This window comes from Podarcis raffonei, chromosome 6 (genome assembly GCF_027172205.1).
Source record: "Podarcis raffonei isolate rPodRaf1 chromosome 6, rPodRaf1.pri, whole genome shotgun sequence".
NCBI classification, from domain to species: domain Eukaryota; kingdom Metazoa; phylum Chordata; class Lepidosauria; order Squamata; family Lacertidae; genus Podarcis; species Podarcis raffonei.
The window spans coordinates 5,686,613-5,698,352 of record NC_070607.1 but is presented as its reverse complement, the minus strand read 5'-3'; the positions used below and the strand labels follow the sequence as shown (position 1 = coordinate 5,698,352).

Below are 11,740 nucleotides of genomic sequence, written 5' to 3'. Positions count from 1 at the left end.
AATCTGCAAGAAGAGATGTGGAGTAAGACTGTCACTTGTAAAATGTTATCTATGCAACAAAAGATGGGGCTTTAAAGGGTAAACAGGCCTGTTGAAAAGCTTTACAATGCATTGTTGGGGAAATAAAAGAGTGTCACCCATTTGAAAATACACTGAGGAATAAAGGCTCAGTTCTGACCTGATGATATTTCCCAGAGCTTGCTTTACCAAATCATGCAGACTATTTCTATCAGGAAATTTACAACCAAGAACTCTGAAAAAGGAGGGTGTGGTGTTTTAATGTTCAGCTGTTGTGCCACTTGTCGGAAAGAAAATCCCCATATACAGTACTAGGTTCCACAAAGACAGTGCTTTGAGAAAAGAGAATAAACTTGCATATATTACATTTATCACATTCTAAGCATAAACAAATAAAACAGTGATGCCAATTATCTGAGCCCCCAAAGAACTGATATGGAGGGATGCAAGTATAGTAACTGCACATTCTTCAAGAACACACAAGCTATGTCCTTGCAAACCTGCCCATTTACACAACCCTTAAGCAGTACGAAGTTTCCTTTTACAAAGAAACAAAGGTGGACTTTTAAATTCAAAGATAACAAAGTTAACACAAATGCGAATGAGCTACATCTGATTTAACCTAAGCACGCCAGAGGTTTCTTTCTTTCTTTCTTTCACACACACACACACACACACACACACACACACACACACAGAGTATTTGGTGTTTCATGTTGGGTTTCCTGTCATTCTTTAAGGCAGTGGTTTCCACAGGTCGGTTCAGAAAATATTAAGCAGCAACATGGTCCATGGCAGTTCCTCTTGCACTTCCATCCCCTGAATTCTTAGTATGTTTTTTTGTTCAGTACTTCAGAGATTTGAAACTCTGTTTACCATCTTTGTTCTGGCACAGAAGTATAACTGGGCATGTTTCCGCCAGAACCTCCATCCTCAAACTAGGAGATAGGCAGACAGCATTCAAAAGTGTCATCTTCGTTCATGTTTTGAAGAAGTTTGTCACTCAAAAGTCATCAAGTTGGCAGGAACCTAAAAACATATGCAATGGTTTTGTTAGATTTCTAGGTTATAGCTCAGCTCTGGTGCAAAAAGGAAGCAATGGCTTCCTGCGAGGAATGGAGAAATCTGTCAATCTTGGTTTCGCTCAGTTTCTCATCTTTTAAAATCTTAATTCAGTTTGTCACATTTTCACATCAGTTTGTGGTGTTTAGTTTTAAAAGCTCTCATGAAAATTCACCAGCATTTTTAGTGTGCATTTCTCCTATTTTTTGCTAATATAATTTTTGTAAATTATTTTCACTAATAGATGCCTTTCAATCTATATTTTCCCCAATATATATATTTTAAAACACATTTTTCTTAGATAACGGCATCACAAAATTCAGAGAAGTACAAATTTCAAACTCCATGTATTGTTTTGGGGAAAGCAAATTAGGTAGGTTTGCATTAAAATGTGAATCAGTCTCGCCTCCATGCCTGCTTCCTGATGTAAAAAATAAACCTTAAAGTATCTTATATTTTGGGTATCATCTCCAAAGGCCTGTGAACTGGAGATTGCCCACTACTGTACAAGTTGGCTTGCATGTGAGGAAAAATATAAACAAATGTCTATTTTGTTTTCTTGCTTGCTAGTAGGATTTGTGGCCTGAATTAGGCAGAATATAAGGGGCTAGTCTTTCCCCCTGCTCAGTCAGGAGTTGGAGTCAATCCATGACTATTCCTGAAGAGCACCTATGACTCTTGAGAAGATAGCAACAATAAATGTTATTGGACTGGGTGTTGTTGTTTTGCAGTTAAATAGTGATCTTATTCAGAAGCCAATTTATTAGCCTTGATGAGACTATCACTCAGCCATTCATCGCACCATGAAAAATGAAAGGATGCTCCTCTTCATATTCCGAACTATAATTTACTATAAGAGCATAAATTCAATGATAGACAGTCCTGGACAAAGGAAGGAATAACAGATATTCTCTGGGCAATCAAAAAGTTGTTTTCTTTACCACTGGAGAGCTACACATTTCCATAAGGTCAAAAAAGAAGTGACTGTAAGAATCCATTATTAGATTGCTCTTCCTAGTGAGATCCAAAGCTGAGGCACAACCAGTTTCAACCTTCCTAATTTCTTTGAATTCGAATATTTTTCCACTCTGCAGAGAGTTTGAAGGCTGGTCTGAAGTTATAACAAGCCTCTCTGAAGGGGCGCACCCAGAGCCAATCAGCTGACTGGTACTGAATGCATGACTTCAAGGAGACTGCAGTAAATCAGTTGATTGGCAGTTATAGCAACCTCCTTTAAACTTTGACAGATGTCAATCGTTTAGCATCACTATGATAGCAGATGACTCATGTGGGTGGCCCCACCTACCAGTCAAAGCTGGCCTGAGGGGGATGGGGGTTTAGGAATCTGACTGGATCTAGTTCCCCACTCACAATGTAATCTAATGCCTAATATTTGTGTAGGTCTGATTATTTTTTGAAAGATTGTTTCTAAATTGAGCAGAGCCACTTCTTAGGTATTTTATACAGACACTGGGAAAAGATATGCATTTAACATGGCATAGTAACTTTCAAATTTCACAAAAGGGGCAGAAGGGTAAAGGTTATCCGCTCTGGATGTCTTGGCCTTGGTTTACAACTCATTCCTTTGAGTGCTGGATATGCATGTAGTAAGGAGTGATGTCTGCTAGCAAAAAATATTGATATTGTGCTCATGGAAAAGAACTATACTACTACATTTTTCAGCCGTACTAAGTCTAGAGATATGTTTGTCTGCAAGTGGAATAGACTTGTGCAAATGCAATGGGACCCCTTCCTCATTTCCTCCTCCCTGCAGCCTCAAAATCTGAAACAAGTGGGTTGGGGGTCCCAGGGTATAGTATGAAAGCACATGAGGCCAGTACCTTGCTGAAACTGAACAGGTCTGGGAATGGTTAGGGCTTGGATGGGGGACTGCCTTGAGTCAAAAGTTTGCTGCTTTGGTTACATGGTGGCAGAAAAGCACAATATAAATGTAAGAAAACTAAAATTAAATAACCATGTAAGTGGAGCACATTTTGAGGGAATAAAACAACATAAACATATATAAAGCAAAGCATGATTTCTAGAATTGTATGCTACAGAACGGAATCAGGATTCAATAGCACAATAGTTATATAATGGTTAGCTTTTAAATATAAATTGTGGAGGGCATTAAGAGTGGGTAGTAAGGCAGAGTTTCACATGGCATAAAATCTGAAAAAAGTTGAATATAGTAATCTGACAATTATGCACGATATATATTTATATACCTATCCATTCCTATGAATTACTTCTTAATTTTCCTTGGAAAATGGTGATTCATGTAAATCTTTAACTGTTTTCATAATCTTGCTCAAGGCCCTCAAAGCAGACTTTATTTTTTATTTTATTTTTTAAAAAACTCCTCTAATGCAATCAATGGGAGCCATTTATTTCTTGGACTGTATGAGGAAATGTGACACATTGCCCTAATGCTGCATTTTTGATTGCTTGTGTATTTAAATGTGTCCCAGGGGAAATAAATGCAGACCAGGAACTCATTTTTACATGCACTTAACATGCACTCATTGTTTTAAGCTGCTAATTAGAGATATATGAAGCTACCTATCTTCAGTAACGCCAGGAGCTATCAGAAGAGACCTTTATGAGAACTGAACAATGGTTATTCAGAGCAAGACTGAAGACTGACTTTTGTACAGAATTGTTTAATATTTAGCACTCATTGCTAGTTGCCAAAGCAGGCCAAAATTCCCTCACCTGTTGTCTGTTGCTTTGGCAGGCAGCACTCAGATGCTTAAACCACAGCATTGCATTCATTCTGTTACCAGCTTGAAACTTGTATGAGTTCCCTAAATTACAAAAAGAGGGAGAACTTTCTATCACGAATAACAGACTTCAAGTTAAGCCCTTAAAAATGAATAAAAGAATGCAAGAAATGGGAAATAGAAAAATGCATATTAATGTATAGTCGTAATATGAAAGATACCACATATTTAAACAGAATCCCACCAAATATGGCCCTGAGTGGTGTATGGTACTTGAAAGGCCGACAGACATTTTTATTTAAATTGATATGAACACAAAAATGAAAATATCTACCTGCCAAGTAAGGGGTGCTGTAATCACAGGTCTAATATCTCACTTCATGCAATAGAACCCTTGAAAATGTGAGATCTCTACTCAAAAGAGGAGGGAGAAGCTATCCACTGAGCAGTCAAGACTCTCCTGAGGATCAGATTCCTGGCATACAAACCAGGAGCTCTTGAGCTGATTAGGTAATTCCCGTCCAGTCTAGCTTTTCACATTCTGGATTCTGACAATATAGGGTTGAGAGCTTGATGGGCAAAGCAGTAACTGTTACATCTGCCCTGACTTGTCCTGCACGATGAAGAACTCAAACTCACAACCCCAGTTCTGTCCAAGGCTTTAATGCGTAAATCACATTGGTATATAAGGCAAGTTAAAGGTTGCAGGATTCAGCATTGAAACCACTAGTATGGAAGGCTCAAGAACTCTAGCTTTCAGATCACTTGCAGTCAGAATTTCGTCTGCTGCTTCTCAAAAGCAAGGGGAACAGATTTTTTTTTAAAAAAAAATAAGGTAATTCCTTGAGACATTCCTTGAGATAAAAAAGCCATGAATCGTTTTAGTAATTAGAATTTGAATTCTTTTCAGCTACAATGCTATCCTGAAGAAATACTTCATATAAAGTTTAATTTTAAAAATAGGAGTGCCAACAGGCTCTGGAAAGCAGAATGGAAAAGTCACACAAATATTTGGGAACAGTTCTGAGCTAATTTATTTAATGTGGTTGTTTCTGCTTCTATAGTATTTTTCCTGAATGGTTTAACTATCTGCAAGCCACCCTAAAATCCAATCTTGGACTGTAACGTTAGATATTACATTTTAAAATATGAAAAAAGTCCCTCAAAACATTTCAAAGTGTCCAAAAAGACAATAAAATATTTCTATAGTACACATTTTCTTTTGCTGTCCAGTGTTTGTATGCATTTTATTCTCCTGAGGTTCATTTGCTTCCATAAAGGTAAAGGTACCCCTGCCCGTACGGGCCAGTCTTGCCAGACTCTGGGGTTGTGCGCCCATCTCACTCAAGAGGCCGGGGGCCAGTGCTGTCCGAAGACACTTCCGGGTCACGTGGCCAGCATGACATCGCTGCTCTGGCAAGCCAGAGCCGCACACGGAAACACCGTTTACCTTCCCGCTAGAAAGTGGTCCCTATTTATCTACTTGCACCCGGGGGTGCTTTCGAACTGCTAGGTTGGCAGGCGCTGGGACCGAGCAACGGGAGCGCACCCCGCCACGGGGATTCAAACCGCCGACCTTTCGATCGGCAAGCGGGAATCTACCAAGGATATTCAGTCACTGACCTTTCTCAGAATCTGTGAGCAGGAAGAGATCTGGATGTTCTGGGTCATCAGCCATCATGACCATCCATCCCACAACAGATACAGTCTTACTTGGGGTAGATTTGAACTGGAGGAAAGCAGGAAGCAACGAACAAAACCACGTTAATGGAAAGAGGAAAAAACAAACAAACCACAAGATATGCATTAAATGCTGCAACACAGAACAAACAGCACTGGCTTTTTACATCATTAATGCAAAATAGATGTTAAAAGCTGAACAGAGATGTTACATGTTACATTTTAAAAGTCTGCCTCTCCAATCCAAACATAATGTAGAATTCTGATTTTGCATGAGTGAAAAACAGATGACAGAAAGGATGTATACAGCTAATACCAGAATTGGCAATAGGAATTGGCTTTTCAATTTGTCTGAAATCAATTGAAGACTTCTTTCTTACAATGCTCTGCTTCAAATAAAAGTTATTGGCCATTTGAAATCAGAGACGAACAGGACTCAATTTGAGGAAATCAGTTTGTGTACACATTTTGGGATGAGTGTGACTTTAGTACCCATGCTTTAGGGACCTGAAGAATTTAAATACCAAGAAAATGTACCGCTGCAGATTCATCAGACTGGAGATTATCACAATGGCTGCTTTACATTGTTTAGTAGCTACAGTATACATTGTGCATGGTATGCAAGCTTTGTATACTAAGACAGATCCAGCTGAACTCAGAAGGCTGCTTCCAGAGCATTTCAAGCAGGAAGATTTACAGAGTTTGGAATTGTTTTTCAAGACTGCTGTTGAGCTGAGTTGGCAGCAGAAAATCAAGATGGAGAGGCTAAGAGAGGGAACTAAGGGAGAAAAGCAGGCAGAGCAACAAGTATCCAGACAGCAGTAATGGTTAACCAGAAAGCAGCAGTGAAAACGTTTGCAGTTGCAGTGTTCCCAATGAAAGGAGAGAAGAAAAAATGTTAATCTGCTGTCGGGGGGGGGGGGGAAGGCAAAATACTGTCCTGGAAAAAGCAAGGTAGCTGAACTATCATCTCTAGCAGTGAATAAAGAGCAGGAAAAGGTAATTAAGAGAATGCATGTTGCATATTAGAATATCTATAATATCTGTTTGGTTCTATCTATCCCTCTGGATGAAGATCATAAATATCATTGGGAGATGTAGTACAATGCATTGCATACATGTTTTCTTTCTGTCGCCTTCAAGGACTTTGCGGCATAGTAGAAAAGCTGAGTTCCAGACAGCGCTGCCCAGTATTTTGTCCAAGATGCTACCTGCAAAAGCAAAGAGTCATCAGATTAATACCTTTAAGAGACTAAGGCAGTTTCATTTTCATTTTATTTCTTCAGATTTTTTCACCCCAGCCCATTTCAAAGGGGTCTTGAGCAGGCAATACTTTCAAAACAAAGACATTCCAAGAAATAAAACAAAATACAACAGTATCTTATAGATTCAACCAACGTTCTAGTTTTCAGCCTAGATCACTGAAGAAATGGGTCCGGCAAGTGTTGCAAAAACAAATGCTTCGTATAAATCGATCGCTTCCAAACTGTGCTGCAGTGAGCCTCCTCAAGGGCAAATCAGCATAGCAAGACAGACCCCTTGGCTTCGGCTGGGGAGGGCGGGATATAAATAAAATTTTATTATTATTATTATTATTGGTAGTAACCCGCATTTTGTGGTAATCCACATTTCTTCTCAGTCTAGGAACGAGAAAACTATGAGAAAATAGGGAGAGCAATGTGATGTGGGGCAAACACACAAAGAAGAGAACTTCCTTTCCAAAAGCTGGGTTTCCACACTAATGCCCGGCAGAAGCACCAAGATTTATGGAGGGAAACACAAGTCACCATGCTCTTTTTCAGCAAGTCCCCTCATGCTTCCTTTTTATCTTTATTGTCACGTTACAATCCATACAATGTTCTAATCAAGTATCACTGGCCTGGAGGCAAAATGTACTTATGCATTTCCTTAAAAAATTGTTACTTAATTTGAGAAGCACGGATGCAACCAAATACTGACCGCCCAAATTAAACAAGATAGCACCAACATGTTAGTAAAAAAAAAGGTAAAGGTATGCAAGAATCATTAAGCAAAAAAGAAACCTATTCTTTATCTAAATTTAGAGCAAGTATAGATATAAATGTTTTGGTGATTTCAAAGGTTGTCACAGTAGCCTCCATGGTAACAAGTTTGAAATTCTAAGAATTTTGCTTTTGCATCCCTATTTAAAATGACTAAACAGTTATATTTATTATTGCCAGCTTTGGTTTTCAGTAATGAGAGCTGATTCAACAAATGCGGAGATGTTTTTCTCCATAGTAGCGGCTTCTCCTAAGACCTGCAACAACTGGACCTGATGGAATGGAGGGTCTCTAGGGTGGTGGTAACTACTAGAAATGTAGCCTTATTGGAGTTCACCGATTGGGTCTGCGTTGCTCCTGGACGGGAGGAAGGAAGTCAAATGACACCGAGGCTGGTTCAAAGAAAGAGTTTATTCTGCTCTCCGGATAGCAGAAGGCACTTGCGTGATTAGTCCACAGCAAGTCCAAAGAAATGAGAAATTTCATACAGTATATATATCCTCCAGGCACCCTCTCCCTCCTTCCCTAGGAATCCAACCACATCAGCCTATGTACGCAGGTTGACATCACATATGTTCCTGCTCTGGTATTCTTAACCATAAAAGGGTATTCCTTCCTATACTTCTGACCATAAAAGGATCTTCCTTCCTGTACTTCTGACCATAAAAGGATCTTCCTGTTCCTACTCTTATCTTGGAGCAAGAGGTCACCATCTCCAAGAACACACTCTGGCGCTGTTCCCAGACTGGGTCTGTGGTCTTTGTGGTCAGGACATAAGAAAAGGCACAGACGTGTCTTCTCTGTTCTACTGGTACTGTCAGGGTCATCCCTTGCCATGACTGATAAAGGAGAGAGTTTGTTTATGCAGCTGTGTCCTTGTTATGCATTTGCTCAACAGCTCAAGTTTTAGCCATTTTAGAGTGCTCTCTTGGAGAAAGAAGAAAAAGGGGGGGGGGGGTTGAGTCAGTTTTAAACTGACTGCACAGAAACCCATTCCTTCACTACAACAGGGGTGGGCACCTCTCAGCTTAATATCAAAAGCTCTCCCCTCTGCAAGTGAACAGCTCAGGAGTCTTGCAAGAGGGATCCTCCCTATTAAGGCAGGGAGAAAGAGCAAGAGAATAAGAGAGGAAAAAAGAAAGAAGAGATAACATAACCTCACCCAGTTTTGACTCTGGCCATGTCCACATGTGATCCCTGACAGATTACCTCTAAATGAATGCAGCCCAAAACAAGAAAACGGGGTAAAGAGACCCTGTTCTGTGCTCAGTAACTCCTTGCCTAGACAAAGGATGTGTGCAAATGAGTTCATAACTGCTCATTATGGGTTGTCTACCCCTGCGCTACTTCAAGAATGCAGCAGTGGCAAGGGCAAGGCAGCATCCACAGGGGGGATCCAGGAATCATTTGACTTGGCTGGGAGTTGCGATGCCGCAAATTTATTTGATTTATTTCTATCCTGTCTTTCAACCAACTGACTGCTAAAAGGACCTGAGAAACATTTTAAACAATTCATTCAATGTCTTACTGTAGGTTTTTTGCCTTCTTTCAATACAGTCTTCCTTCTGAGAACGCCTTGAATAGTAACAGCTCCTGGATACAAATGAACAGCTAAATCCTCAGACTCTGCAGAACTATAAAGAAGAATGAGTAAAAGACGGGAATACACAAAATATCCCAATAGCAGTTCTCCAAGCATGATTTAACTTGAAATTATCATCTGTGTTAATGTTGCCATGTCATTTATTGGATTTCACTGTGGAAAAAGTCATTGGCTATGACTTTTGGCTGCTTCAATGGATGTTTCCCCCAGAAGCACAAGTAACATGCCCTCCAGTTCAGCAAATTAATCTTAAATAAAAATAACTTTCAACATTACGGATAGACATATTACAACTACAATAAATCCTAAACAGCAAAATGTTCAGATTCAATTTCATTAAAAAACACCAAACCCCACTCATCTTAAACGTGTGATTTTTAATTATTCAGACCTGGTAGAAAGGCGATTTGTTAAGATTTCGAGTTGCAGAAACTGAAAAAAGCAAGAGCTAAATACATGCACAATACCACATCAATGTGTTTGAAAACAGTGACAGAAGAAGCATGGAAGCAGCTTGACCCAGAGCAGTTAATTTAATCTGTTTCTACATGGCTTGTAGTGAACAGCTGACCAGCTTTCAAGAGGACAAATGTGAATGATGCAACTGTGTGTGTCTCAGTGCATGCCAAGCAGCTTATGTGGGCACAGCCATCGGCTCTCTAGAGACAGTCTGAGAATTTCTGAAGCATCTTGGAAAAATTCTTCCATTCACTCTTCATCTGTTTGTCAAGTGTAAACTTGACAGATCTAACAACCTGAACCTGTCAAGAGTCCACCAGTTTTGGCAAGGCATCCAATGCGTATCTTAACTCCAGGTGATGCTTGATTTTTATAGTTGTTTGAGCTAGGTTTCAGTGTTATAGAGAAAGAAGTTTAATTAGGAATGTAAAACAGCTGGACGTGTATGGAAGCTTCCAAGCAGTTTTGCATAAAATGCCATTCAGAATGGGTTGAAGCCAATAACTGATGTTCATGCAATTTATTAAAATATATGACTCAGACGGGGAAAGGGCACCAATGCAAAAAATTTAAGAAAGTATTTTGGATATTAAGGCGCTTAGGTACCAACATCATTCTTGCCACCCCAATTACTTTCATCATAATACTTTTAAAACACATCTAGGCTTTTCCAGGTAATAGTGCAATACTTTAAGAAATGAAATTTGCAGATCAGAACAAGCCAGCCACATTCTATAAAGATATGATTAAGACACAAAAGAGGGAAGACCTATTTTTAAAGGGAAAGTTCACTGACATGATTTGCCCAAGGAAGCCAGAAAGATCAGGTGTGTCAGATTGCACCCACTTCAATATCAACCAAGTCACCAACACCAGAGGAAAAAGTCTGACCCCTGAACACAAGGGGCTGGTACCTGCTGCCCTTCATGTGGCCTCGATAGCCATTTCGTGCCATTCTTGTCACCGGACCAAGAGAATGGTATAATCTGTTCCTGTTGAATTCCATTATAAATTGTATGTATTACACATTTTTAAATTCACAGTCATTATCATTTGTCAGAACACTGCAAACAGGCTTCCTTTCTGCCACATTGCTACTACATCTCGTTCTGTGACCAACAGCATACTTCATTGAGAAAAAATAACTGTCTTATTTGGACATGTGTTCTTAATATGAGCACCCACTGTATTCTGGCATTTTTCCTGGCATCTCCATGAACGGTTTGAGAATCAGAAAAGCTGCTTTAAAACTTATCTTTTAAAAAAGGCAGAACAGAACTCTACATTGCTAAACACTTAAAACATATTATGAGAAGCCATTACTACAATTTTGCAGGAAAATAACAGGAGAATAATACCTCAAGTTTTGCCTAGTTCTTGCAAGGAAAGTATGTGCTAACAGAGGGTTTTTGCGGGGAAACCTCGGGGGCAAAAACACACATACACACACCCTCAGACACAGAGCTTTTAAGCATGGACTTGTGCCTGGAAAGAGCAGGCAAAAGGCAAGTGTGGATAAGCCCTCCGGATAAATTAGCATTATTTTTATGTGTAATTGTTAGTTTATTTCCTAAATGTTTATACTTATTTACATAATTGCTTGTATCACAAGATGCAGTATTTTCAATGAATATCAAACGCAAGGCTGCGCTTACATCGTTTCAAGTAATGGCACCTTTTACTTTTAAACACTTCAGAGCTTAAAAGATAATAGTGCTTATCTTAAAAAGATAAGCACTATTTCCTATGAGCAATACAGCTGATTAAAATGGTAAAAATACAACCAGATCCATAAATTTCATTTGGATACAACTTCAATACTTACTATCTTAAATATTCACTAATTATTTTACAACCTTTGGTTAAGAAGCAGTATTTATCAACAACTGAAATGTTTGATGATTTAACACCAGCCAAGAGGGGCAGGTTCAACCACATCCATTTCTGTAATGTATAAATGGCTTAATATCCAAGTTTCCAAGTGGTGTACAATTGGGATACGGCATAAAATCATTTAAAAATCAGAAAAACTCACTTGAAATGCCTGCTTAAATGAATAAATAAAAAGTGTGAAGAGTTCAACAGGGAGGGGGCCTGAGTAACCTGAGTGGGAGAGAGTTCCACAGAATTGGACCCACAGTACTGAATGCCTGGTTCTTGATTGATATGAGCTA

The 11,740-nt window shown here is 39.2% G+C and overlaps 1 protein-coding gene across 2 annotated transcripts in view; it reads right to left on the bottom strand.

Annotated features, from left to right (window-relative positions):
* Window positions 1–676: 676 nt before the first annotated feature.
* The window catches only part of RALGPS2 (Ral GEF with PH domain and SH3 binding motif 2), a 95,273-nt gene continuing 84,209 nt past the window's right edge, over window positions 677–11,740 (bottom strand). The window contains exons 15-20 of one of the 2 annotated variants that reach the window (XM_053391261.1): window positions 10,481–10,558; window positions 9,033–9,138; window positions 6,602–6,694; window positions 5,427–5,532; window positions 3,796–3,887; window positions 677–1,047 (exon numbers count right to left, since the gene is read on the bottom strand). In XM_053391261.1, the coding sequence (XP_053247236.1) occupies window positions 1,018–1,047; window positions 3,796–3,887; window positions 5,427–5,532; window positions 6,602–6,694; window positions 9,033–9,138; window positions 10,481–10,558 (505 nt within the window). In that variant the 3' untranslated portion in view covers window positions 677–1,017. The remainder of the gene's footprint in view (window positions 1,048–3,795; window positions 3,888–5,426; window positions 5,533–6,601; window positions 6,695–9,032; window positions 9,139–10,480; window positions 10,559–11,740) is intronic. The other variant, XM_053391262.1, reaches the window with a different exon arrangement.